The sequence below is a fragment of the Aspergillus nomiae genome (genome assembly GCF_001204775.2).
Source record: "Aspergillus nomiae NRRL 13137 chromosome Unknown contig00174, whole genome shotgun sequence".
NCBI classification, from domain to species: Eukaryota; Fungi; Ascomycota; class Eurotiomycetes; order Eurotiales; family Aspergillaceae; genus Aspergillus; species Aspergillus nomiae.
Window position 1 is genome coordinate 1 of NW_015378229.1, and position 24,812 is coordinate 24,812.

A 24,812-nucleotide genomic window follows, 5' to 3' on the forward strand; every position below is an offset into this window, starting at 1 on the left:
AAAAAAAAAAAAAAAAAAATTTGTACTGACATCCCCTAAGCAAATCATTCCTTGATGTTTTGGGCCATGAGGGGTTGAATAAAATGCTCGATTCGTTCGAGGATAAATCGGCAGATGCGATATGTACATTCGCTTTCTGTCACGGCCCCGGATCAGAACCAATTCTATTTCAGGGAAGAACAAAGGTATTTGATGAGGTTGCAGAAATCTAGGGCTTTCGAAACCTGACCTCAACTTTTTAGGGTGTAATTGTCAGGCCGAGAGGTCCATCAAACTTTGGTACACAGAATCTCTCCCTGCTACGTCCGGAACCTCCAGCTTATGTAGTTTCTTTAGGTTGGGATCCGATTTTCGAATATGAAGGGAAAACATATGCTGAGATGGACAAGGAGAAGAAGGTAATTCCCGAGTTTGCGTTCCAACCTCTACCTTTATTGCCTTTTCTCCCTTTCCATGATCTTTCTCCCCCGTGGCCCTCCGTCCTTGACTTCCTCGCTAACAAGGCTAGAACCAAATATCGCACAGGTATAAAGCTTTGGAGAAACTACAGCGTTGGTTGGTCCAGGAAAATTCCTGATTTGTCGGCTTCGCAGCGGATAACGTTGATAGGCGGCGCATCTCTGGAATATTTCAATTCGTATCGAGGTTTTGGTTGATCCTCCAAGAGGATACCCAATTTGAAATTCTTGTGCAGTTTTCCTCTACATCGTCGTCCTTTTCACTAGTGAGCTCGACCACAATTTCTTCGTCGAAGGCTTCACGAGCTTCTTCAGATAGGACACCGAAAATCTCCGCGTCTAAATTTTCTTGTAGCTTCGTTTCCTTATATCCCCTGCAACAAGTGAAATCTTATTAGGCTTGCTGAAAAGGGAGGGGGTTGGGCTTGGAGGGATTAGCCTATAGATACCTTGATGAAAGACGGTCATATAGAAGAGATGTAGACGGGCATCGCAAAACCACAACGAGGTCAATCCAAGATTTGGGGAATAGGTCACATGCATGCCAGTCGATCAAGAGTCCCCCTTGGAGCATTTCGTCTTCAACAGCATCCAGCAGCTATATTGACCAGACCAGGTAAGTAGAGGGAAAAAAATTAACTTTCAATCTGAGAGAAATCCTATTCTGTTGGAACTTCCAGGGAAGAGAGAGCGTGTATATTCAGCGTACCTTATCCTCATCCACAATCCAAGTTTCTAACTCCTCGTCGTAAGTCTCGAAGCAATCACGATCTTTTGCGACCTGATTGATTGACAGATGTCGCAGACCGGTATCTTGCGCTAGTTGTTCGCAGTGGACAGTTTTCCCAACACCAGGGGTTCCTGTGATGATCACATTCGGAGATGTTCGCATGATGACCCTAGGCAGACTTCTGGGCGACCGAAAGTTACCTTGCTGTGAAACGTGGGTACAGTCATGCAAAACATGATGGCAATGGGTAAATTTTACGTGGGGTATAAACCAACGCCTCAGGCACCTGTTTTCGTTCGGGAAAAGTGGGCCCGACCCGACGGGCACCGTGCATAAATTTATAGATAAACACCACTACCACTACTACTACAGAGTACTACCACTAGTGATTCCTCGGAGTCTACAATTAGACCTTGCGAGCTCCAATTTCATTGCTTTATTTCTCTCTCTCAATGAACCATCTTCCCTGTAGGTGGAATTGATGGTCCCAGAAAAGAGCCTATAACTCTGTACAGGTCTAGTCTTGGGAGGTAGACAGCCTAAAAGGGTTCAGGCGATGTTCAGTAAATGAAACGGGCTGTGACTTACTTGAGGACTTCGAAGATTTTATATTTCTGTAAGTAATCTGCTCCTCGCCGGTAGCCCTTTAGGATCCGAGCGGGATCAGCAGATACTGCGCGCGTGCCTCTGAGTCGCTTCACAGCAGACGATGGTTTGAACATTGGGTCCAAGACCAAGAGGTTCGCACTGCCATTGTCACGTATCTCGAATCCAATAATGGTCAATGAGTGCCCTATTTGTGATGGCATAGCGGTAAGCTCCAGACACAATGTCAACAAATAAAGGTTAGTGACAGAGAGGCACGCTTCAGACCTTGATGTTGGAAGTAAATTGGAGGTAAGTTTGTCAAAAAAACTTTGTCATTTGTATCCAAGGAGCACGCCTGTCGGAAGTAGTTCGCAATGCACATGAACAAAGCGTCATGAGCTTGCATATCTTTGGTGCCTCCGATACTACTGGCTTCGCATCTAATACAAATCAGTGCTATTCCCACTAGGTTCCTCAGTGTAGCCTCACTGTATTCCTAAACTCAAAAAAAGCGCCTGTGCCTGGAGAAACACCATTAGTAAGGAAAGCACACTCAAGAATTCCTGCCTTACTTCGGGTGTGCCAATGTATTTCCTAGTGCCGCGGATTCCGCCTGTCTCAATCCGTCCAATGCTGTTAAAACCCATATCCCACGCATTCTCGATCATCTCCTGTATCTGCAGAATCGTTGGTAACGTCTCCGAGAAACATTCATGCCCCGGAACGCGGCATTCTTTGATGTAGGAAATTAGCATTTGAATATTTCTGTAGCCACAAAAACCTCCTTCTTTTGGCATCTTAGAGACTTGATGAACTTTAGGGCTACAGAGGAAAGCACGCTGTACTGATCTGTCCTGTTCACAAAGCCTAGCAAGCACTGGAACAACATCAGTTGTCTCATTCTCCATTGAACGATGTCTCCGAAGCGTTCCATCTGGAGCAATTGTGTTCGACTCTGTTATCTTGACCCCATATTCTAATAACTTTCGAAGCCACGAAGGCATCTGTTTCTCATGAGCATATGGTCCTAATTCGGTGCGCTATTTCAATTGTTAGCAGGCTCACCCCTAGAAGCTGTGCAAGATACAGGGGAGATAACGTAGAGAAGGGGCTAGATACTCCAAGCTTTTTCACAGTAAGCGCTATATTGGAAGGACTACGAGGTCTTTTTTCTCTCAGTACTTCCGGGGTGGATCTTTCTTTGTTTAGGTGACTCTTCACAAACGATTCATGCAAGTACTGGGTATTGTCCAGGTCCTCGACATCGTCGGGTCTGCATTGCTTTCGAGCAGTCAGCGAGCCGGAGAACTCTGATTGAGACGATGTTGTACTCTCATGGGCAGTTTCTTCTGCAAAATGTAGATCAAGATGAGTGGGAAGCTCAGTGTCCATTAATATCTCCCCACAACCACGTGGGCAATGGGTGTACTTTCCTAAGTACCCGTTCTCCTCGCTGGCGGATTGTTGCCTGTAGTCAGATGATGCCTTGCTCAAGTATATGGCATTTTTACCGCTGTTGACACCAAACCGTCTGTCAATTTCAGGATGATATAGCTCAATATGCTCCACAATAGAATTTCTATCAGGGTCAGAAAAGGTGCAGAACGAACATGTTGGGATATCTGCTCTTGCAGGATCCATAGTAACCGATCTAAAAAGTCCCCCTTATAGTTAGAGACCGTTAAGTTAGCAAATGAAAGTAGGAGCGGAGATAAGGACTAATTCGGAGCACTAGTTGCGTATGTATGTTCTGTAAGACCAGATATCATTATCTACCCGACTTCCGGAGACCCAGGGCTGGGGCTGTTTTTAAGTGAGTTAGCCTGTTAGGTAGGTCTGGTACATTGGTGCTGCATGGAAAGTGGAACGATAATCCATCTAGCTGGGGGTTCAATTGGTTGCTATCTATGTATCGACGGAATACTCCGTACTTCGCAAGCCAATCGTGTTTGGTATTATTATTACATAGGTAGGAAGTAGTTAGGTATTGGACGGCACTATTGGATTCGAGACCTGGTTTTCGTACGTCAAAGAGATGACTCACACATGTTATGGCGCTCAACACCCTAAGTGCTACAACCTCGAGACAGTTACATAAGACAAAAAATCATTTGTGTGATGTATACCCATGCTTACTTCTATATTGCTCATAACCTGCAGTACCTAACTTACTTCAAATAAAATGGCCCAAAGTACTGTAGAGTTGTGAGTTACATACGAAGGAACTGAAGTACCTATAGTAATTAACTATGTATCTTGGATGTACGAAGCACTCCAAAGTACTACGCAGAAGTAAGTAACTAATCTAGGTACGAAGAGCTCTGTGTACCAACAGAGGACGAGTAGTAAGAATTGACCGTGGACTCCGATATCGTATTCCATATGCGGAAGGCGGAGAAGGGGGAAAATTATGTGACCACCCCGTATCATTAGAGGGGCTCCGCTTTCGCAACCCCCGCCAGTGCACATAAAAAGGCTATCCCGCTACTGAAGCCAAGTAATGTGAGGAGTGCCATCGCCTTTTGAGAATAAGGCCTAAGTTGACAGTTACTCTCCAGCATGGAATCTCGGCTTCCATCCAAATTGGAATCATTGTCGACAGCTAAGAGCGACCAAGTAGTCTCTTCAAAAAGCAACTGGGTTGTACAAAAGTTTGGAGGTACCAGCGTGGGCAAGTTCGCCCTTAATATCATTGATCAAGTTGTTCTGTAAGCGACAAAATAAGACATATAAATAGCTGCTACTGACATCCTTGAAACAAGACCCAGCCTTTTAGACCACAGTGTGGCAATAGTCTGCTCTGCAAGAAGTAGCTCTACAAAAGCTGAAGGTACTACCAATCGGTGAGTCACCTCTGAACTCCAGTTAGGTGTTGCCCTACCTCGCAGTTCTAAAAAACTGTCATTCCTTTGTTTTCATTCGAAATTAACACTGACTTTGAACCAATTGATAGGCTATTACGCGCAGCGCGGGATGCAGAGAATGCAGAATCTAAAAACTACGTCACCTTTGTGGAGGCGGTCCGTCTGGAACATGTCGAAGTAGTCGAGAGTCAAATTAGTTCCAAGGAACTAAGGCTTCAATTGGTTTCCGAGATTAATGATGAATGTGAAAAGGTTCTGAAGGTCTTGGAGGCTGCTCAGACGCTCGGGGAAATCAGTGCCCGCTGCGTGGATAAAGTCATGAGTACGGGAGAGAAGCTTAGTTGTCGACTTATGGCAGCTTTCCTCCAGGACCGGGGAGTAGATTCGGAATATGTTGATTTGGCCGAGATCGTCGACTTCACTATATCAAGCCAGGGTCTCGACCAGGAGTTCTACAACAACCTCGCCAGCACTCTCGGTAAGAAAATTCAAGCTTGTGAGGGCAGAGTTCCAGTTGTAACTGGGTTCTTTGGGACTATACCAGGCGGCCTTCTTGATCAAATAGGGCGGGGGTATACAGATCTTTGCGCCGCTCTAGTCGCCGTTGGGATTTGTGCCAAAGAACTACAGGTATGGAAGGAAGTCGACGGAATCTTCACAGCAGATCCCCGCAAAGTGCCAACCGCGCGTATTCTTCCGGCAATTACACCTGCAGAGGCAGCTGAGCTGACATTTTATGGCTCAGAGGTCATCCATCCTTTCACCATGGAACAAGTCATTCGCGCGAAAATTCCCATTCGCATAAAGAATGTCATGAACCCGAAAGGAAATGGCACTATCATTTTCCCTGATTCTACTTATGAATTGGAAAAGACAGCCCCAGGGCATGACCCCAGATTGTTCCGTACACGCAGTCCAAGTCTGATGCAGACGCCAAAGCGTCCTACCGCTGTAACTATCAAGCACAAGATTCTCGTGATCAATGTCCACTCCAACAAACGCTCCCTGTCGCATGGGTTCTTTGCTGGCATCTTCTCTGTCCTTGACCGATGGAGGCTCTCAATCGATCTGATATCCACCAGTGAAGTGCATGTGTCCATGGCTCTCCATTCTGAATCGCCTCTTCTCAACGGGGTTGGCAGGGATGAATATCAAATCATTGACGAGGACTTGAAGGGTGCGTTACGCGACCTACAGAAATATGGGACGGTCGATATAATCCCAGAGATGGCTATTTTGAGCCTTGTTGGTAAACAAATGAAGAACATGATTGGTGTTGCCGGGCGGATGTTCACAACCCTTGGAGAGAATAATGTGAACATTGAAATGATCTCCCAAGGTAAGTGTAACGGTGTCGACCTTTTACTGGATTTGGTTGACCAAGAGCTAATTGCTTCTCTTCTTAAAGGTGCAAGCGAAATCAATATATCATGCGTCATTGAAGAGAGAGACGCAGATCGTGCCCTGAACATTATCCACACGAGCATGTTCACCTTTCTAGACTAAACGCCCTTCTTTCCCCCTTCGCCTCCTTCTCCTTGCTTCCCCCCTTTTTCTCTTCTCGTAGGGGTTTCTGCACAATGCCAGAGAGGGTTTCTGGATACCCATGGCAAGTCTATTCGATATGACGAAAAGTTCCTTGTCTTATGTGATTATGTGAAAGTTGTAACGCTGGAGTTGTCTGATTGAGTCTGACTAGAGCCCAACTTCCTCTCTTTTTTTTCCGAATCCATGTGTGATATGGATTTCCACGCTTAGTTCCCCTGCACTGACGTCTTTTTTGTTTCTGGGATAGATCTCACTTGTTTATGTTCTCTTTTCAGGCGTTGAATGTCTTTTTTGTCTAGATTTAGAGCATACTCGTTGTCAGCCAGGGATATAGAGGGTTACAAGGAGTTTTGAATCAATGACAAGTGTTTTGTAAAGAGGTGTTTCCAGTCAATCTTGTTACATTTACCATGTGGCTTTCCCCCCATTAAAACTAGAAGTGTTCTCGCACTGGAGCGGTAAATGTGAGGAGACTAGAGGCAACTACAGCCCGAACTGTCATTTCGAATACTATATGGGGGCTAGGCAGGAGGGATGTACTGTACAATCAATTGAAGCTCATGTGGACAAAACTTTCGCTATCTACGCGTTTACTCATATGCCAGGGGTGTCGTCAACTTTGATTTTAAGCCGACGCCTTACTGGCAGAAGTAGGTCACGTTTGCTGCCCAGGCACTTTAATCTCCCCACGATTACGATCAAAAAGTCAACTAGAAGTGACTATTGGTAATTTAAATATTATCCATGCTAGGAGCACGAAATTATGTTGCTATATGTAGATCCTACACATGACTACTGCAGGTCAAGACGGGTACCTGAGAATCTTCCATACCCTTGCCTAGGCCATACTCATGTAGACAATTAGCGCAAGTAATAATTACTTGGTCATGAACCATCCCGGTTTTAAAGGACTAACTTCATGGATAGTGGTGAGTAAGGGTCCCTTACTCATTTAAATTAACACTCGCTCTCTGCACAGCTGCTAGGAAAACAGGATATCTGGTCGATAATTTCGTCGACATGGTAACTAGGAAGAGTAATGGAAGTCAACGAGCCTTGAATAATTATTGTTCACATCCAAGCACCTCAAGCTTGTGCAGTCTTTCTTCGAGAAACCCCACCAATTTCTGGACGACGAATGGTGTTTCAGCCTTTACACCTTGTCGTTTGAGATGGCTGATCTTGACAAAATCTGGGTGGCGGTATGATCACAAAACTTTCCTTCCATCAAGACACGAAGCATGGGGTGGGAATCTAGACAATACTTAGCACGGATCTAATAAAATCGGGCTTAGTTTAGAAAGGTACACAACCTGGCACTAAGTCTGATGGCCGGACCGCCGGGCATGCTTGCCTCGTCAACTGATGGGAGGGCCCCAATGATCGACCGGGATCGCTTGGTGATTGGACACGATAATCGTTCCAGGTGGCGGAACGGAGCAAGGAGGTTGGCCAATGGTGAAACAGGAGCTTCTGTATTGTCACCCATGACAATACTAGTACCGAAACCCCACCCCTCCTCCGATGTTGCTCGCCTACCTCGACGCGTGACGCGAACGCGACCTAACCATACAATACATACTTACCTGCCAAACGACGCCGCGACAACCACCCAACATCAAGTTCCTTTCTCCTCATTCCTCAGCCCAAGTAATCGTACATAACTTTGCTGTTATTAACGTATCTCGCGCACCCCGCCTTACCTCGAGGGAGAAACTGATTCGATTATAGAGTGAGGCCGTCTTCCCGCTTTATCTCTTCTCTGCCTCTCCTCTAAACATCCCCTTCAGCCCGTCCCCCATCATCGTTTCTAGATTTGCTACTATTTCGCGCACGCGTGAGCCCACCTCTCTACCCAGCACCGTCGGGCGTAAAGCAGTCCTGCGCCAGTCTTACACCCAGCCTATTCCAAGTAAAAGAAAAAACGGGAGGGGGGGGTTTTATAACACCAAGAACTGCTCACAATCAAGTTAAACCCGACAGTTATACCCGCTTTTTTCTTCACAGTTGGAGCCACGGCCTCGATGTGCCCTCCTTAGCGCCTTTGTGGCCCAAATACCCACTTCTTTGCGCTATAGCCTAAGACCCTATTCATTCCACCTTTTTTTTCTATACCACCACGAATTGTCCTAAATATTGTCCTCCCGGGTGACTACGATTCACTTGGTCATTGGGCGCTGCTGCCCCTGCCCCTGATCATCGACCGACTTGACGTCGCGTTTACCTGGACGGTGCTACTATACTCCCGTGTCAAGGATTTCTCCGACGCGTCTAGCATTTTTCGCACCCGCTCAATCGGACGACATCATGGGCTCCACCCGTCATGCACCAACTGCGCCAGCAGTTGTCAAGTCATCTTCACCTACTGAGCAAGGAATTGCCAAGTCTCGTCATCGACTGGAGCCATCACCTTTGCCTTTGCCCCTGCAGCCTGTCGAGCATGCCACAGACACGGGTTATGCCTTGAACCTGCCACCCGCTGTCACGCACAAACCGTCACCTACGAAGACACGTCGAGGGTCAGGTGTTTCGTTATCTGGAGGAGGAAAGCTGGGCTTCGTCTCCATAACGGCCCCTGTCCCACCATCATTCCCTACGGATTCTCCTACAAAGAAAACACCTTCCAATCCATACGCGTATCCCATTACATCTACAACGTCGATGCCGCAGTCGGCCTTGTTCACGACATTTCCCAGCGTCAACCCCGACAGGCTCTCCTCAAAACAGAGTCAGCCCATAGACGAGCCACCCAGTGATAATTTCGCGGATTTTCCTGAACCATCATTCCACTCTAGGACCCAATTGAAAAGGACGCTCATGGACGCGGCTCCATTGAAGGAGCGACCCGCGAAAAGGCCGAAACGCGAAGACACTATCTCTATGCGTTTACCCGAGCCACATGAAATGCCCCCTATAGAAGACGACGGCACGAAACCGCCGTATAGTTATGCAACACTAATTGGGATGTCTATTCTACGCGCATCAAATAGACGGCTGACCCTTGCACAGATCTACAGGTGGATTTCAGACACGTTCTCATATTACAAGAACAGTGATCCTGGTTGGCAGAATAGCATCCGGCACAATCTCAGTTTGAACAAGGCATTCATAAAGCAGGAACGGCCTAAGGATGACCCAGGGAAAGGCAACTACTGGGCCATTGAACCTGGGATGGAAGCACAATTCCTAAAAGACAAACCTCTACGACGTGCTACGATGTCTAGTATCCCGCTTCCGGCTGCCCCCCAAAGGGAACTTGCGCACTCACAGAGCTCTGCCACAGCCACATGGACAGTTCCATCGTCTACCCATCCTCCCATAGTACCGAAGACTTCGAAGAATGTGGATTTGTCCTCCGACGCGACGCTACCTGCTTCGGACCCCGCCCTCCAGGATGACACAGGTGATGAAGGAGTGAGCAGGCCTACTACACAGACCCTCCCACCACGGTCTTCTCCGCCGCAGACTATACACTCATCACCTCCGATTGTGCCACCTCGTTTCATCCGCCAGGGAACCCCGCCTACTCCATCTCAGGGTGTTACGTCAACAGGGGTCGTTTCTCGCTCTAGAAAGCGGAAGTCAGCTGGCATAAATGATAGCGGTTATTTTTCTTCTTTGGAGTCGTCCGCAATGCGACCAAACAAAGCCGGACACATACTCACATCAGACTTGGATATCGAACCTCCTCGTATCAAGCGTGGCCGAGCAGAGGAAGAGATCGCTCGGATTAGAAGTTCTTCTCATGATATCAGTCCAGGTCATTCTGGTACGCTGAAAGACGCTGGGCTTATCGTTGGCTCTTCGCCACTTCGCAGCGAATATGTTAGCATGCTACCGCCCCCCTTACCCCTGTCATAAAATTTAAGAAGCCTGCAAAACCCCCACCGTCAGTCTCCCCTAACACCAATCTTCGAAACCACCGCAAGAAAATCCAGCAGATGGTCAATTCCCCCATTAAGCATCTCGGTCTCACAGACGAAGATCTACCATGGAGCCCGGCCTTTAACATTCAGGATGAAACCTTTACGCCGAATGATAATCTCCACACTACCTTTGACGTATTTGCGGATACTGCCACGGATAACATTTCAACGCCAGCATATGGTTCACCAGGGAAGCGTTCCGCGAAACGTTCAAGGAGTGATGCGAGTGGCTCAAACGGCGGCGTGCTTGCCGATATCACCGCTATGAGTGTGAACAGTCGCATCGGCCTGCCTTCGTTTTCGTCTTCAAGCAAAACGAAAGGCCTTCTCTTCCCCGATTCACCATCGAAAGTCCCCGAATCCGGGCGCTTTATAGATGCTACCCATGATGACTTTTTCTCATTCCACCTTTTTGATGAGAGCCCTGGAGAGGTAGATGGTGTTGACCTTTTGCAAGGGTTTCAGAAAATCGGCAGCGGAAGCAAAGAAGAACCATCGAAACCCAGATCGCAAGTGCCTAGGCCGCAGCTGAATCATCGGAGCAATATGCCATTATTTTGAATCTCGGATAGGTTTAATGCTTTCGAGAATTTGGTTTCGACATCATGGCACTCCAAGACCATGGTCTCATCTAATCTATGCCGTTGCTTAGCGCACATAATAATGCCGGTCTTAATTCTTGGATTTTGGAGTTTGTATTCGACAGGATTTGCTCTTTGGGTTGTTAGAATTTTAGGCGGTTGATATTTTTGGAGTTCTGGGCTGGAGTGAGGCCTGGAATCGGTTTTGGCTTCAATTGATGACCTTGTTATGACCTTGACGACATTTGCTAAGATGTACATGAAATGCCATGCTTTACGAGCCTGAATTTTGACCATGTCTACCCCCACAAGGCCTTGATACGTGTTTGCTATTTCTTCCCCCTATTTCTTCTTTATTGTTGGTTGTAGCTATATTTAGTAGTCATTTGTCAAAGGATTTCTTTAAAGACTAGTCGGTTAAGTACGTGTCCGTTTGACTAGATACTAGAGCACAATATGGTGCCCAGCTCTTTGTGGGGGTATCATTTTGCGATCGGGTGAAACAGTGATATGTGAAGAAACATTGAATAGAGAGTCGAAGGGAGATGTGGGCGCAGAGGGGCATATTCCAGATAAGCAGGAGTAGAAAAACCAAATACAACCCGGACGCCTTTGTAAGAGTAAACCAACCGTGAATCCCGATTTCAACCATGTGCATGGGAACATTTCTGACTTTTTTTTCTTTTCCTTTTTTATGCCCCCAAGCTTGAACCCCCGGGATAGTGTCGGCAGATCAATGCTAATCGCTACTGGCACAACCTCGACATCCACAACTAACGCATTGCATCATTTGATCCTCTTTCAGTTGGGCCTTTGGAACGCGGCAAATACATGTTGCATTAAAATTCGTTTCCTTGGTTTGAATGCAACGGAGACAACAAAGCTACGGTCAAGCGCAACGTCAGTAAAATACTAACTCAGGTATTGGAAGACATTCAGACGCAAACGCACCCTAGAAGATGAGAGAAACCGGGGGTAATACCTTTTCATAACCTTGCTTCTTCCATTTAGCAATTAAGTTAGCATCCGCATAGTTGTTCTTAAGAAGCCAGTCATATAGTTGCTTTGATATAGCTTCCTTTTCGTAATATAAATCGTAGATATATCTGGAGCCTGTGAAAAGATCACACAAGTTAACCACACTCGACAAAAACTGTAGGAGTAAGGGTATACTTACGTTGATGGGTTATTTGAAAAATTGGCCACAGCATCTCATGTCTTTTCTTGCCGTCATGCGGCGCATTCTCTGCGTCTTTCATCTTGTTACTAAACTCAAGCAGTGTATCCTCGATGTCATCGAACCCCGCCGGAGGTGGTTTGCGGTTGCGGGAGGTTCGGATCGGAGGCATACTCGGCGTATCAATGATAACGATAGGATGGATCTAAAGTATAAGCCAGATGTTGCCCTTATAGACGTCTTCGAAGGTAGGTGGAGGTTTCTTCAGGCTTCAGCTTACTTGGTTGAAAAGGTGGATTGGGATCTGCATCCCTTTTCTGCCACAGAGCACCGCCTTCTGAATATGCGGAAAGGAACTAAATTTGGTATACGGTGTTAGGGGCCTCATCAGTTCAACTTCATTAGTTGAAATACCTCCAGTCTTATACTACCCCGTTACTCATTTTACACTCGACAAAGTATCAAGAATCACTTCTCTGAAATCAGGATGGATCAACAGCTCGATGTTTCCAAGCTCAGCGATGCCGACAAGAAAGAATTGAACCAGATTTTAACCAACGAGGCTCAGAAGTCGAACATACAACAGAGTAAGTGAATGATCCATCCGAACTTGGAGTTCGTTGCGTTTGGCTCAATGTGCTGATGGACTATACATCAGCCGTGCATCACCTCGCCGACGTTTGCTGGAAGAAATGTATCACTGGGAAGATTTCGTCCGGTCGCTTGGATCAATCTGAAGAGGCTTGTGCCCAAAACTGCGTGGAGCGGTGGATGGATACCAATCTTGCTGTTTTGAAACATCTGGAAGCTCTTCGCTCACAATAAGCAAGTTATGGTTCTGATAACGGAAGCCTTGGTTCTTAGGGTGCCTTGGAATTATCAATACTTCGGTGATGGGGGTGTCAAAAGTTTGAGACGAAAGCAACCTGTGTCTTTGCTAGCATGACAACTGATTGGCATTGTACTGTATAACTAGGAATGATCAATACATTCGCTACGTATGGATGTGTCATTTCGCGTTCCTTGATCGGCGAACCCAATGTCTATCCCATGCACCAAGCTCCAGAAGCCGTTCTGCCTCCAAGGAGCGGTTGGGTAAAGACACCTTTAGATAAGATTACAAAGAAAACTTCTCTACAGCACTAACCAGGTCGATTCAGATTATGCATTGAAATGACACCTCTTTTATAACGATCATTCAGCCGTCGTTGCAGCACGGGTAGCTAACTGTATGACCAGGACTTATAAGCTACCGCGTTAAAAGAAAAAAGTTCACCAGACCCATAAAAGATTGATTCATCTAGACAATGGCAAGCTTGGTAGCCGCAATATCCAGAGCATCCACATCAGGGGTTAGCCGAGCGAAGGCTTTCTTGGATCCATCGGGCCTGTATACTTATTAGAGGCAAAATTCTCGAGTAGAGTTGATCACTCTGCGCCAAGATGATCTTCATACCTAACAAGAGTATTGACCTTCACAGTGTCGACATCATAAAGTTTCTTAAGAGCCAGTTTAATCTGACGCTTGTTCGCCTTCACATCCACGATGAAAACCAGAGTGTTGTTCTCCTCGATCTTCTTCATCGCGCTCTCGGTGTTGAGGGGGTAGAGAATGACCTTGTGAGAATCGAGACGAGGTGCATGAGGAATCGACTTGCGGGGGTACTTGGGCGACCGGGAGAGCTCAAGGGTCTTAGGGCGGTGGAAGGTGGTGGAAGTGCGGACCTTGCGAGCCTTGTGCGCCTGGTTGACGAAATATCTTAGCATGAAAAGGTACGTTTGATGTTCAACGATGGGAACGTACGCCTACACCCTTCAGGACTGCCTTGGCAGCAGCGCCAGCGCGGTCGCTGGGCTTCGTCTTGCCTATAGAAATAGCCAATCAGCAAAACCGCGAAAAGTGATCGAATGGTCTCTTCTAGGAAGAGTTCATTTGGGATAGCAGAGCAGCTTGCGCTGGGAATAACAGGGGACAAAATCCACAACGCACGCCCTCTGTTGACTTCATTCCCCTCGTGGATTATGTGCGGAACAATCACATATCAATGTCCGCTATGCAAAGGAGCACAGGATGCTCTCTGAACCTTGCGGTTTCAAACTCGACAATCCTGCAAATTTGGGGGGGAACAGCAAATCGCTCGAAATCTACCAACCTTGCTTGTTATCCGCCTTAGGTGCCATGGCTGTCGTCCGGCGCTGTCGTGATGATTGTCGCGGTGTCGAATGTCGAAGTATTTCGAATGCACTCGCTTAGCGAAAACCCTACGGCTTTGCTCTGTGGGTCACCTGACCTGATCCTTAGTCCCGCTGTTGTATTCTGCGCCAAACCTAATATGGATACATATCTCCACTTTGAGACTTGCACAATAAATCCTTGGCCATTGAAAGGTCATACTAGTTGTTGGGAAAGGTTGTTTCATGTCTGGACTCTGCATACTCCTTTTGTAGGTAGCTTGTATTGTTAGTACCTACTGCTCCTCTTTCACTTCCGTGCCGAAACCCTCCTCGTTCACAAAGGCAGCTTTCAACCCTATCGCCTACTTAATGAAGAATCTTGAGAATAAGATCTGCGTCTTTTCCAAAGTTCAGCTACGAGGCTAACGTCGCATATTCTTTATATATATAACTGTAAGCATGGCCTCAAGGAGATCTCGGACGAAAAAGACTACGCTCCTTTCACATACTCGACCGCCAACAGTCAGAGCCAAACATGCAGCCCTATCGTCCAAAGCCACACGCAATCTTATTCGCGGCCATCATCGACTTCTCAAAAACCGGGCACAGGCTCTAAAAGCCAACGATAATATTCTAATCGAAAGGATCGATGCCCAAATTCGAGAGAATGGCGGCTTAGAAGGCTATCAACTTGCTAGCAGACTCGGACAGTCGCTAGAACGTGGTGGAGACTCAAGTAAAGTTTTAGTCGACTGGCTAAGTCCACAATTATCGCGGTTACAAGATACGACGTCTAAGCTTAGGGTGCTCGAAGTTGGTGCTCTCAGTACCAAAAACGCTTGCTCTATGAACCACTCCCTAGATGTCACCAGGATCGATTTGAATTCCCAGGAGCCTGGGATATTAAGACAAGATTTTATGGAAATGTCACTCCCTCGTGACGCTGCCGATCAGTTTCACATTATTAGCCTATCTCTGGTTCTCAATTATGTCCCAGATGCCATTGGCAGGGGGGAAATGTTGAAGCGATGCGTTGCCTTCCTGAGAAAGTCACCCCTGTCTGGGTCATCCTTCCACATCACACCTAAGTTGTTTCTAGTCTTACCTGTGGCCTGCGTCAAAAACTCGCGATACCTCACAGAATGCAGACTGCGGGACATAATGTCTAGCATGGGGTTTGTTTTGGAAAAGAGCAAGGAGACTTCGAAGTTGATATTCCAGCTTTGGGAACACAGCCATGACTTCCATCCCGTGTCGTTCAAGAAAGAGGTTTTGAGGCCTGGCAAAATGAAAAACAATTTCGCTATTGTCGTCAAACGATGAAAAAGGGATGCACAACGACCGCAAGGCTGACCGAGAGGCTCTACTGTACAGAAATCATATTTTCCGGCAAGAACGCCCACGCGGTTCCAACAATTGCCAATGCTGTTGATATGAGTAAAAGAAACCAGTCTAGGATCCACTCTCGTCGACTGATTTCTTGTCCGAATATTTTCAAATAAAATGCAAGTGGCAGGACGATGCAGATGGTAAAGCACAAAGCAGAGCCCATCAGCGCCATGATTCGGTCAAAGGATGGGCAGAGGATTGCCATTAGCACGATGACCGCAATCACAAGAAGCCGTATAATGGCTTGCAATGACTGCCGAATGGCTACCCGTATGCTATTGGGGTTTTCGGATACTAAGGCAACATGTGGCCCAAGCCCACAAAGGACTTCAACTGTAGCCACCAGAGGTCGACAGCTGTGTTCATCAGTGAATATGAGCTCGAAAAAGGGTTTATAGAAAAGAGGGAATGAGCTTACTTCAGAGGCACTTTTGTAATTGGAATGATTGCGATAAAGATTATGATGCAAATAGATATTCCGCGTGGATATTCATTCGTCAGCAGGATGTTGGCGGTGACTTCATCACGTACTTCATCACCAAACATCACCCATCCCACAATAGCCATTGCGCAATCAAGGGAGTACTGTTATGTATAATGCGTTAGATATATACTGCTGCTTTATTTTCTTTTTTATCTATACCCTCGTACCGTAAAAATATATGTAGCCCACAGGCTCTTTCCATACTTGCCCGGGTGCCTCATATCTCTATATATATTGGGGAACACGCCGTGGCCGCCCCAAGGTGCTTTACGGATTTGATAGTCAACTTATCTCGATCCTTGATCAGCACTTGCAAAAGACTTACACATGATCAACCCGAAGCTAAGAGGTACGGTCCGCCAATTGTTTGGGAATAAAGAAGTCCTGGCTGGTTCGTAGAGGGAGCCCGGACCGTTCGGTTTGAGGAGCCCATCAAGGCATATTAACATAACAACTTCGGGGGGTTAGTTTGTGATGCAAAATGCTCGGGAGGAAAAGACTAAGGCGTACTGGATGTGCAAGAGATGATACCTAAGATACTAGTCACACTAAGAAGTCGCAATGGCACAAAGTTCAAAGGAATAAGCATGAGACCACAAATAAGTTTCCACTGGAGACTACTCAGTCCTGGGATTAGAGCCTGGAGGCTGTCAGCAAAAAGTACAACCAGGGCGACACAAGCCCCTATGAGTTCCAAACAGAATAGAAGGCTTGTCGCTAAGCGTGCATGGTTCCCAAAGCTTATGTAGGCCAAATCAGCGTAGGTAACGAGACTCCGATCAACATCTAAGCACCTAGCAAGGATCTTAGCTGTGTAAGAAGTTACGGCGGCAGCGAACGAAAGAAATGTTAGACCAAGCAGCCAGCCAGCCTGCTTCATTGCGAGCGGTAGGCTCAAGAGTCCAACGCCGATTAAAACATTCACGGAGTTGAAGATCGTTTGCGGCACGGTCGACTGGCCAACAACAATACTCTCGCGAGTACCATCTTCATGGTGTACTTGCTTGACGAGTAGAGATTCAGTATCCTCACTCGCAGGTGCATCAAGGCGGGCTTCTTGCTCCCTGTGGAGTTGTACGGCGTGTCGCCGTGTCGCTTCGCTAACACGAGAGGATATGGTACCGTACGACGTTCCGGCGCTCCTATCCAACGATGATCCGAAAATGCTAGCGATTCCTTTTGGCGTACCTTGGTCATCGAGGCCATGACCATCTTCCTCACCGTCGGCAGCAAGCAATGGCCGACGGTCTTGGGACGTAGCAGTGTCATGCACGGCCCATTCTTCGTCGGATTCAACCGTCACAAACGAGGGACGGCGAGGAATTATTTCTGGGAATCCTGCAGCTCGTTGCCATGACCGAGCAAAACTATCAATACTGTTGACCCCACCTGCGTGTCTGAACCGCGCGGAAAATGATGCTGCCCTGAATGACGTAAATATTTGCAGCTAGGACAGCTCAAAATTTGACAGCTCACCTTGGTCTGTTGACAGAATAAGCATCGATTAAATATCCTGTCGGCCCTGAGGAATTCCCACGGGAAAACACATCGAGTTCTGGTGGTAAATCTGGAGGATTCGAACTTGGTATCCTGACACCAAGTGTCGTACGCTCAAGCGTACTAGAGCCTCCTATATCTTCGTCCTCAAATGGCGTTATGGGGCTCGGCATCGTTATTATTTCTTAACAGAGGAGGAGGATGGAGGAGTAAGTAGACGTGAGGGCGCTGGTGGTGTTGAGAAAGAAACTAAGAAACAAAAAGTAACAAGAATGCGAGGTCTCCGGAACCAAATTCGGATGAAAGCATGATAGAAGAGCAACCACAAAAATCCCTGCTTTCTTTTCTGCCAAGACACCTCTACATAAGTGAAAAAGTTCCGTTATCTAGGGAAACAGTGGGTAAGAGCTAATTAAGCACAGATAAACTATAGGACAGATACCTAGTTCGCTAATAAGTGTCTTGAGATGTATTACAACAAGGCGACGATGATAAAGGGGGTTGAAGGAGATACACAAAGAAATAAATATAGAAAAATACAGATTAGGATGAGTGCCCCTAAGTCAGTATTAGACACGTGCTTAGAAGCGAAGTTGTATGTCTTATCTCATGGTTCACCCAAGTAACGGAGTACAATTGTTTTATTAGCATTGGTTCAGTTACAAACTTTCAATACTCGATAATGGATGACTATGGGTTATTCTGTATATAGTAGATTGTCAATGAATACAGGTACTGTAAGAGTAGTGCTGCCTACAATCTCTGGGATAGAGTACTACTATATACTTTGTGTGTGTGTGTGTGTGTGTGTGTGTGTGTGTGTATTACATACATATCGAGTCATAGTACTGTATTAGGTATAAGAAAATATGTGAATGTATATGTATTTCAAACCAGCAATGTCAAACATACAGTACATCCAAAAAGTGAATGTATGAAAGTGCCTCCGTGCCTGGAATTGAGTATCAATGAGTCTTTTCTAGTACTCCAGAGGGTTGACTAGAATATCAAAAGTAATAGTTACACATACACATAGCTCACTTTAGCCTGTCATCAGTAGTGAGTGCTTTGGAGGGTTCTGTATAGTATCTACTGTTATGCATGTACCAGTAAAAGCATGGGACTGTCAACCCTTTTTTCTTTTTCTTTATTTTTTAAAAAAAAAAAGAAAGAAAGAAAGAAAGAAAGAAAGCAAGCAAGAAATAGCGGATCTACGGAAGGCTGTATTGTTGTTTCGCTACCTGTACTTGCTACTACTACTAGTAGTAGGTACCGCCTCTATATTTTATTGGCTTTGATTGGTTGACTTACGACATGATACTTTTAGAGCCAATAGAATGCTAGAAAGTAAAGCGGAAGGGAACCACAGAACAAAATAGAATAAAATACAGACTGGCCAGAGACAGTAGAAATATGTATGTATGTACAGAGTATGTATGTACACTATACAGTGTATCATATCTGCGATACCTAAGAGAACAATAGTACAGTACAGGCTTGCATCTATGATTATATCAGCAACTACTAGTAACTAGTTAGCTAACTATTCTTATGGTCACTGCCACCCCACGGTGCCTGATGAAATTTGCTGAAAACACCCCCGCTACTGGATTTGGACGGCACATTGAACTAGCTTCAAGGTATGCAAATTATCACCCTCAGTTCCCGACTTTATTACTTGTTTCTTCTTCCTCGCTGTCTTTACACTTGTCCCCCCTCACCCCAATACTCTTTTTATTCTTCATCTTTAACAGAGCTCACGAGTTGACACTTTCGGTCAAGTACACACGTTAGGCTTTCTACCCCCAGTCGTTCAATATCGTCGTGTCGCCCAACATGAGCGCGGCTCAGGCGAATGAAGCGGAGAAGAACATCGAAATATGGAAGGTTAAAAAACTAATCAAACGTCTGGAGGCCGCCAGAGGAAATGGCACCTCGATGATCTCTCTTATCATCCGTAGGTTCTTCCACGGCCTCACCATTGCAGATCGCAGCTAACACTACACACTTCAGCTCCCAAGGATCAGGTATCTAGGGCGGCAAAAATGCTGGCTGAAGAATTTGTAAGAGTTTTGGTTAATTCCATTTTGGAAGAGAGAGACGCTAACCGAGATCCTGTAGGGCACTGCTTCCAATATCAAATCCCGGGTCAATCGCCTTTCTGTTCTGTCCGCCATCACTTCCACGCAGCAGCGTCTCAAGCTTTACAACAAGGTTCCCCCAAATGGCCTTGTCGTCTACTGCGGTGAGATTATCACCTCTGAGGGAAAGGAGCGTAAGATAAACATCGACTTCGAGCCATTCAAGCCTATCAATACGTCGCTTTACCTGTGTGACAACAAATTTCACACTGAGGCACTGAGCGAGCTTCTTGAATCGGACCAAAAATTCGGTTTTATTGTTATGGATGGAAACGGTGCACTTTTTGGCACGCTTAGTGGAAACACCAGAGAGGTCCTTCAGAAGTTGAGCGTCGATTTGCCCAAGAAACACGGCCGTGGTGGTCAATCAGCGCTGCGTTTTGCGCGTCTTCGTGAAGAGAAGCGCCATAACTACGTACGCAAAATTGCTGAGCTGGCCGTCCAAAATTACATAACCAATGACAAGATTAACGTTGCGGGTTTGATCTTAGCTGGTTCTGCCGACTTCAAGAACGACCTCAACCAGTCAGATATGTTCGATCAACGGTTGCAATCCAAGGTGATCAAAGTCGTTGATGTATCTTACGGAGGAGAGAACGGTTTCAATCAGGCCATCGAACTCGCGTCGGAAACTTTGAGTAATGTGAAGTTTGTGCAGGAAAAGAAACTCATTGGCAAGTATTTCGAGGAAATTAGCCAAGACACCGGGAAAGTCTGCTACGGTATCGATGATACTCTCAAGGCGTTGGAACTTGGCGCAGCGGAGACACTTATTGTATACGAGAACTTGGATGTCACCCGATGGGTCTTGAAGGACTCGACCGGTTCTGAAGTTGTCATTCACACAACCAAAGCTCAAGAGGAGAACAACCGGGAATTGTTCCTCGATAAGGAAACCAACACTGAAATGGAAGTTGTCGATCAGTCCTCGTTCCTTGAGTGGCTTGCAGAGAGCTATAAAGATTTTGGTGCGGCTTTGGAGTTCGTTTCTGACAAGTCTAGTGAGGGTAACCAGTTTGTTAAGGGCTTTGGTGGTATTGGAGCTATCCTCCGGTATAAGGTCAATTTCGAACAGCTTGCCGACTATGATGACGAGGACGAGTTTTATGACGGTATGTTTGTTGTCAACGCTAGTTAACTAGCCTGCTGACGCCGAATTACTACAGATTGACGGTCCAGCGACCTCGCAGGGAGCGAGGATGAAAGGCCAGAAGTCCCCAAAGTGGGTCTTTTGACGGCTCGCCCTTTGTGGCATGAAGGCAGCTTTGATGGTAAAACCATCGCTTCATTGGTAAGGACCATACTGCCTGGACCGAGCTCTGTCCAGCTGCTCAAAGGTATGCGTGCGCACACTTTCCAGCAAGAATGTTTATTGGGTAATTTCTAACAGCTATGCTACCTGACAGGGCCATCCAAGCTCCGTACTATTGAGATTTATGTTACCTATACGGTCTAGGTTGACACAAGGTGTACTTGGCACAGGGAAGGTGGATGTAATACGATGCAGCTACCCATAAGAAATTATCAACCCTGTGGCATTTGAGCTAGCGAGTTAGGATTGATTTATCCCAGAAAAATATGCCTTTTTGGTGTTACTGTCCAGTTCTGTTCATTGTTCCTACATGCACTCTTTATACATGCCTAAAGAAAAGAAAAGAAAAAATGGGGGGAGAAGGAGAAAAGGGCGGGAACTCTCACCTGTCCTTCTAGATTACTTTGCCGTATTTGCGTGTATATTCAGTATTGTGCATTTACTTAGATATATTTTAGAAAGTTACTTTTCTCTGGCCTTTACCCACGATTACCCACAAGTTTACAAGTTTGCACTTGCAATTATCGACTAAACACATTGTTCATGATCACTCAGACCATGTCCCCAAATATCTACAAGTCTCGGTAACATTGCGCAAATAGCTCAGAATCTCAACTCCCACGCCTTTTTCCTCTAGAGTATCGGCTGTCTGGCACTCAACCAGGAAGACATACTGCCAATTCTTCTTCTGACTTGGCCGGGAGTTGATGCTTGTAAGGTTCATGCCATGGGTCTTGAATATTAACAAAGCCTCCGCCAATGCCCCAGGGGCATATTGACGAACCATGAACGATATCAAGGTCTTCTTTACTGTTGGTGCAGATGCTCCTTGCACGTGGCGGTTATTCAAGTCTCCGAAAGGACGCGGAGCTGTACGGTCCGAGTTTTTGTTCCTCAGCACCAGGAAGCGTGTTGTATTATCGGCTTTGTCTTCGATATTCTCTTCTAAAACATCCAGGCCATGGAACTCAGCAGCAAAACGGCTAGCTATTGCAGCGCTTTGTTCTGTTTTTGCTTTTGAAACAATCTCCCCAGCCTTGGAAGTTGATGAGACATCCTGCCTTTCAATGCCTCTAAAGTATTTTCCAAGGAATCTTTCACATTGGCCCCAAGCTTGCGGGTGGGTGTAAAGCTTAGCTACAGAACCATAATCCTGTTGACTAGAGAATACACCTCTTCGGGCTAAAAGGCAATGGTGCACTGTCAAATAATGCACGCCGCATACCTCGACGTCCTCGTAAAGGCCTTTGGGGTCTGCCAGGAGGTCAAGAGTCTGAACGACTGAGCCGTTAGTCGAGTTTTCACAAGGAATGATAGCAAAATCTGCTTCACCCTGTTGTACTGCGGCGAAAGCGTCCGTGAATGATACACAAGGTAACAATTCAGCAGATCTCCCAAAGAATTCAACAGCAGCCTAGAATTCCGATTAATGATATTGGATTTTTTGGGCTTAGTATCCTGACCTGGTGTGAAAAGGATGCAGCAGGTCCCAGGAATGTCACAGTAACATTCTCCATAGCTGTTGGAATTTATGGGACCAGGGAGAGAGTGAGGATATTCCGCTGTACTTGCTTGAGCCGAGAGACATCTCCGAGTGCAAGATATATGTGGGGAACGTATTTGAAGCAAACAAGTCAAACAACATACTCAATATTGGTTATTGTTTAATTAGCGAGCTTCTTCCATCACATTGCAATGGTCCCATGCCATTCCCTATTCCTATTGCTGCTAAACCCCAGAAGAAAGCCTTGTTATCATTATAAGCCCCATTTTCTGAATGAAGAGGAACATCTTACTCCCACTGGGGGGAAGAAGATCGGCAATCGCTTTGCGAACATACTCGTCACTTTGCGATCGTTTGCACCGCGAATTAACATCACGGATACTCCCTTTGACCTTTGATTATCTACATACCCAACCTTCCCATCTCCTGAGCTTGACATTAGCTGACCTTCTTCCGGGGCCTCTTGTATCGTCGCATATTCATACGGCCCTCCCCTCGGTCACTCGTGCATTTCGTATGCCGGCCGGCCATCACTTGGCTTATTTTCCTCCGCAGGTTACACTATCACAGTTACTACCAGATGGTACTGATGTCTTACATAGTCCCGGTGAACCTTTTGAAAGACGTCTATGGGCGGGTGGAAGTGTCAGGTTTCCCGTCACAAGAGGTCTACTTCTTAATGGCGCTCGAGCTGTCTGTATCGAAACAATTCGTGACGTGATAGTCAAGGGACATGAAGGAGCGGAGAAAGTGATAGTTAAAATAGAGAGGCGAATGGGCGTGGTACAAGAGGGGGAGGGGGAGGGCAGTATCAGAGAGCGGGTAGGGAAAGAGACTGGAGACGAAGCTGGCCATGCTTTGGTCATTGAAAATAGGAATCTGGCTTTTATGCGGAAGAAAACACAAGGTGAACTGAATTATGACAAGATGAATTTTAATAACTTTCAACGAGTTATAAAACGTGCGCAAGTTCATCCAACACGCCTAAAACGTACATGCTGACTCCTATTTTCTTTTGTTTATCTCAAGCTCCTTCTAGCCCCGAATATCGCCTTCAAATCAAGCCGACAAGGTCATTGCTGTTTCGCTTCTCTGCTCTCACGTTCAATGCTCATTCCATTCACCTGGATGAAGCTTATACTCAGAATATAGAAGGTTTCCGGAACCTGCTAGTGCATGGGCCGTTGACTCTGACATTGTTGCTCGCTGTCCTTGAAACACATCTCGCCAAATCAAACCAGATCATCAGGGAACTTGACTATCGAAATTTGGCTCCTCTTTATGTTGATGAGCCTCTAACCATCTGTGGCAAGCCAAAGTCTGGAAAGGACAATGCAGTATGGGACGTATGGATTGAAGGAAAGAACGGAGGCCTGGCAGTACGCGGTACTGCTTTTACAAGCACAGTGTAAGGAATGGGCTTCACGTCTCTATATCACCACGAGCACTGTCTCGATATACAGTTTCCCGGCACAAGCTAGTGTGCATCCCCTTGGGTAAGGAACTCAGTATTCATGCTTCCAGGAGATGGAATCCACGACTTGAAGCAAAGCACTAGTATATAAGTTCGGCCGCCATGCTACGACCTTGATCTCTTCTACAACTATGCAGCCTAAACCATTCATTCATCATTAGATTGTTGATATGATCATCATTTTAAAACCAACTTTATAGAGGAGCCATGGAAAGTCATCATTGATGCGAAATTTCATGCAGTAGATTTAGTTCATGGTCGGGACTAGGTCTCAAAGACGGCCTACTCTGCGACGTGGCTCTAGGAACCGAGGTTGCTTTATTTGGGTAAATACAAAGTTGTTCTCTAAACTAGTAATCTAGTCAGGGCAGCTTTCACGCAGCAAATATCAGAATAAGACTCCTGCGATCGATTCATAATTGTACACCTCCAACCAACTATTAACTAGTTATAGTAGTCATCGCCCAACCATTCGGAATGCCCACTGTCAAATGAAATAACTATAAGGCTGCACTGCGAGCTCGATAATTTCTAAAGCCTCATTCAAACAGAATTTAAATGAGACAATAAACGAGTCCACAGTCCCGAACCATCTCATCTTGATCCGCATGGCTCAATCTTCCTTCTGAGACCTCAAGCAGACATGACGTCGTAGACAACACTGCCAGGTGGCAAGAGCTGGAAGCCTTGTTGAGTGGAATAAGCCCACCGCAGCAACGATACTATCATATAGATATCATAACTATATTTCAATAAGAAAAAGCGTCAAAAAATTATGTATTATATACATATTTGTCTTTTCTAGTAATACCTTGGTTTCTAATATTTTAGCTGTTAACTGCAGGAGAGAGAATATATATATCTTAGATGAAAGAGTATCATGGCTGGTATTATATTTAATACCAATTAACAATGATTCTGCAAGAAACGCTCAAATCCATGGATACAATACAAAAGAGTGTAA

The 24,812-nt window shown here is 46.0% G+C and overlaps 10 protein-coding genes across 10 annotated transcripts; 5 read left to right on the plus strand and 5 right to left on the minus strand.

The window, feature by feature from the left end:
• Window positions 1-339: 339 nt before the first annotated feature.
• Window positions 340-1,997, minus strand: ANOM_006182 (uncharacterized protein; the record flags this gene model as incomplete). Its single annotated transcript, XM_015551439.1, has 4 exons — window positions 340-832; window positions 908-1,056; window positions 1,168-1,357; window positions 1,777-1,997. The coding sequence occupies 4 exons, from the start codon at window positions 1,995-1,997 to the stop codon at window positions 631-633; spliced, it is 762 nt and encodes a 253-aa protein (XP_015405993.1). The 3' UTR covers window positions 340-630.
• Window positions 1,998-4,335: 2,338 nt separating this feature from the next.
• ANOM_006183 (aspartate kinase) lies at window positions 4,336-6,146 on the plus strand (the record flags this gene model as incomplete). The annotated part of the gene is made up of 4 exons (XM_015551440.1): window positions 4,336-4,484; window positions 4,539-4,619; window positions 4,730-5,979; window positions 6,049-6,146. 4 exons carry the CDS (start codon window positions 4,336-4,338, stop codon window positions 6,144-6,146), a joined length of 1,578 nt encoding a protein of 525 aa, XP_015405994.1.
• A 2,349-nt stretch (window positions 6,147-8,495) lies between these two features.
• Window positions 8,496-10,675, plus strand: ANOM_006184 (forkhead box transcription factor; the record flags this gene model as incomplete). The annotated part of the gene is made up of 2 exons (XM_015551441.1): window positions 8,496-9,983; window positions 10,058-10,675. 2 exons carry the CDS (start codon window positions 8,496-8,498, stop codon window positions 10,673-10,675), a joined length of 2,106 nt encoding a protein of 701 aa, XP_015405995.1.
• Window positions 10,676-11,324: 649 nt separating this feature from the next.
• Window positions 11,325-12,158, minus strand: ANOM_006185 (BUD31 family protein). The gene is made up of 3 exons (XM_015551442.1): window positions 11,873-12,158; window positions 11,678-11,808; window positions 11,325-11,578 (listed from the first exon to the last, which is right to left on the minus strand). The coding sequence occupies exons 1-3, from the start codon at window positions 12,042-12,044 to the stop codon at window positions 11,435-11,437; spliced, it is 447 nt and encodes a 148-aa protein (XP_015405996.1). The 5' UTR covers window positions 12,045-12,158; the 3' UTR covers window positions 11,325-11,434.
• Window positions 12,159-12,285: 127 nt separating this feature from the next.
• ANOM_006186 (Tim10/DDP family zinc finger protein) lies at window positions 12,286-12,914 on the plus strand. Its single transcript, XM_015551443.1, has 2 exons — window positions 12,286-12,459; window positions 12,531-12,914. The coding sequence occupies exons 1-2, from the start codon at window positions 12,360-12,362 to the stop codon at window positions 12,695-12,697; spliced, it is 267 nt and encodes an 88-aa protein (XP_015405997.1). The 5' UTR covers window positions 12,286-12,359; the 3' UTR covers window positions 12,698-12,914.
• A 104-nt stretch (window positions 12,915-13,018) lies between these two features.
• On the minus strand, window positions 13,019-14,096 carry ANOM_006187 (60S ribosomal protein uL23). Its single transcript, XM_015551444.1, has 4 exons — window positions 14,026-14,096; window positions 13,677-13,738; window positions 13,329-13,615; window positions 13,019-13,260 (listed from the first exon to the last, which is right to left on the minus strand). The coding sequence occupies exons 1-4, from the start codon at window positions 14,051-14,053 to the stop codon at window positions 13,173-13,175; spliced, it is 465 nt and encodes a 154-aa protein (XP_015405998.1). The 5' UTR covers window positions 14,054-14,096; the 3' UTR covers window positions 13,019-13,172.
• A 410-nt stretch (window positions 14,097-14,506) lies between these two features.
• On the plus strand, window positions 14,507-15,370 carry ANOM_006188 (25S rRNA (adenine2142-N1)-methyltransferase; the record flags this gene model as incomplete). Its single annotated transcript, XM_015551445.1, has 1 exon — window positions 14,507-15,370. The coding sequence occupies one exon, from the start codon at window positions 14,507-14,509 to the stop codon at window positions 15,368-15,370; it is 864 nt and encodes a 287-aa protein (XP_015405991.1).
• A 40-nt stretch (window positions 15,371-15,410) lies between these two features.
• Window positions 15,411-17,590, minus strand: ANOM_006189 (putative transporter; the record flags this gene model as incomplete). Its single annotated transcript, XM_015551446.1, has 6 exons — window positions 15,411-15,792; window positions 15,855-16,021; window positions 16,088-16,185; window positions 16,246-16,374; window positions 16,431-17,344; window positions 17,397-17,590. 6 exons carry the CDS (start codon window positions 17,588-17,590, stop codon window positions 15,411-15,413), a joined length of 1,884 nt encoding a protein of 627 aa, XP_015405992.1.
• A 1,630-nt stretch (window positions 17,591-19,220) lies between these two features.
• ANOM_006190 (translation termination factor eRF1) lies at window positions 19,221-21,220 on the plus strand. Its single transcript, XM_015551447.1, has 5 exons — window positions 19,221-19,374; window positions 19,431-19,480; window positions 19,539-20,670; window positions 20,749-20,895; window positions 20,965-21,220. The coding sequence occupies exons 1-5, from the start codon at window positions 19,254-19,256 to the stop codon at window positions 21,012-21,014; spliced, it is 1,500 nt and encodes a 499-aa protein (XP_015406009.1). The 5' UTR covers window positions 19,221-19,253; the 3' UTR covers window positions 21,015-21,220.
• Window positions 21,221-21,417: 197 nt separating this feature from the next.
• ANOM_006191 (prephenate dehydratase PHA2) lies at window positions 21,418-22,429 on the minus strand (the record flags this gene model as incomplete). Its single annotated transcript, XM_015551448.1, has 2 exons — window positions 22,334-22,429; window positions 21,418-22,284 (listed from the first exon to the last, which is right to left on the minus strand). Exons 1-2 carry the CDS (start codon window positions 22,385-22,387, stop codon window positions 21,418-21,420), a joined length of 921 nt encoding a protein of 306 aa, XP_015406008.1. The 5' UTR covers window positions 22,388-22,429.
• Between the last annotated feature and the right edge of the window lie 2,383 nt (window positions 22,430-24,812).

Bases quoted from the DNA above. Each gene is read 5' to 3' on its own strand.
- ANOM_006186 (XM_015551443.1), top strand. From the start codon at position 12,360: ATGGATCAACAGCTCGATGTTTCCAAGCTCAGCGATGCCGACAAGAAA. The intron at 12,460-12,530 runs GTAAGTGAATGA...ACTATACATCAG, and splicing joins GAAGTCGAACATACAACAGA to CCGTGCATCACCTCGCCGAC.
- ANOM_006187 (XM_015551444.1), bottom strand. From the start codon at position 14,053: ATGGCACCTAAGGCGGATAACAAGCAAG. The intron at 13,616-13,676 runs GTACGTTCCCAT...TTCGTCAACCAG, and splicing joins CAGTCCTGAAGGGTGTAGGC to GCGCACAAGGCTCGCAAGGT. The intron at 13,261-13,328 runs GTATGAAGATCA...ATAAGTATACAG, and splicing joins AAGGTCAATACTCTTGTTAG to GCCCGATGGATCCAAGAAAG.
- ANOM_006190 (XM_015551447.1), top strand. From the start codon at position 19,254: ATGAGCGCGGCTCAGGCGAATGAAGCGGAGAAGAACATCGAAATATGG. The intron at 19,375-19,430 runs GTAGGTTCTTCC...TACACACTTCAG, and splicing joins GATGATCTCTCTTATCATCC to CTCCCAAGGATCAGGTATCT. The intron at 20,896-20,964 runs GTATGCGTGCGC...GCTACCTGACAG, and splicing joins CTCTGTCCAGCTGCTCAAAG to GGCCATCCAAGCTCCGTACT.
- ANOM_006185 (XM_015551442.1), bottom strand. From the start codon at position 12,044: ATGCCTCCGATCCGAACCTCCCGCAACCGCAAACCACCTCCGGCGGGG. The intron at 11,809-11,872 runs GTAAGTATACCC...ATCTTTTCACAG, and splicing joins TTTTCAAATAACCCATCAAC to GCTCCAGATATATCTACGAT. The intron at 11,579-11,677 runs GTATTACCCCCG...GCTTGACCGTAG, and splicing joins AGAAGCAAGGTTATGAAAAG to CTTTGTTGTCTCCGTTGCAT.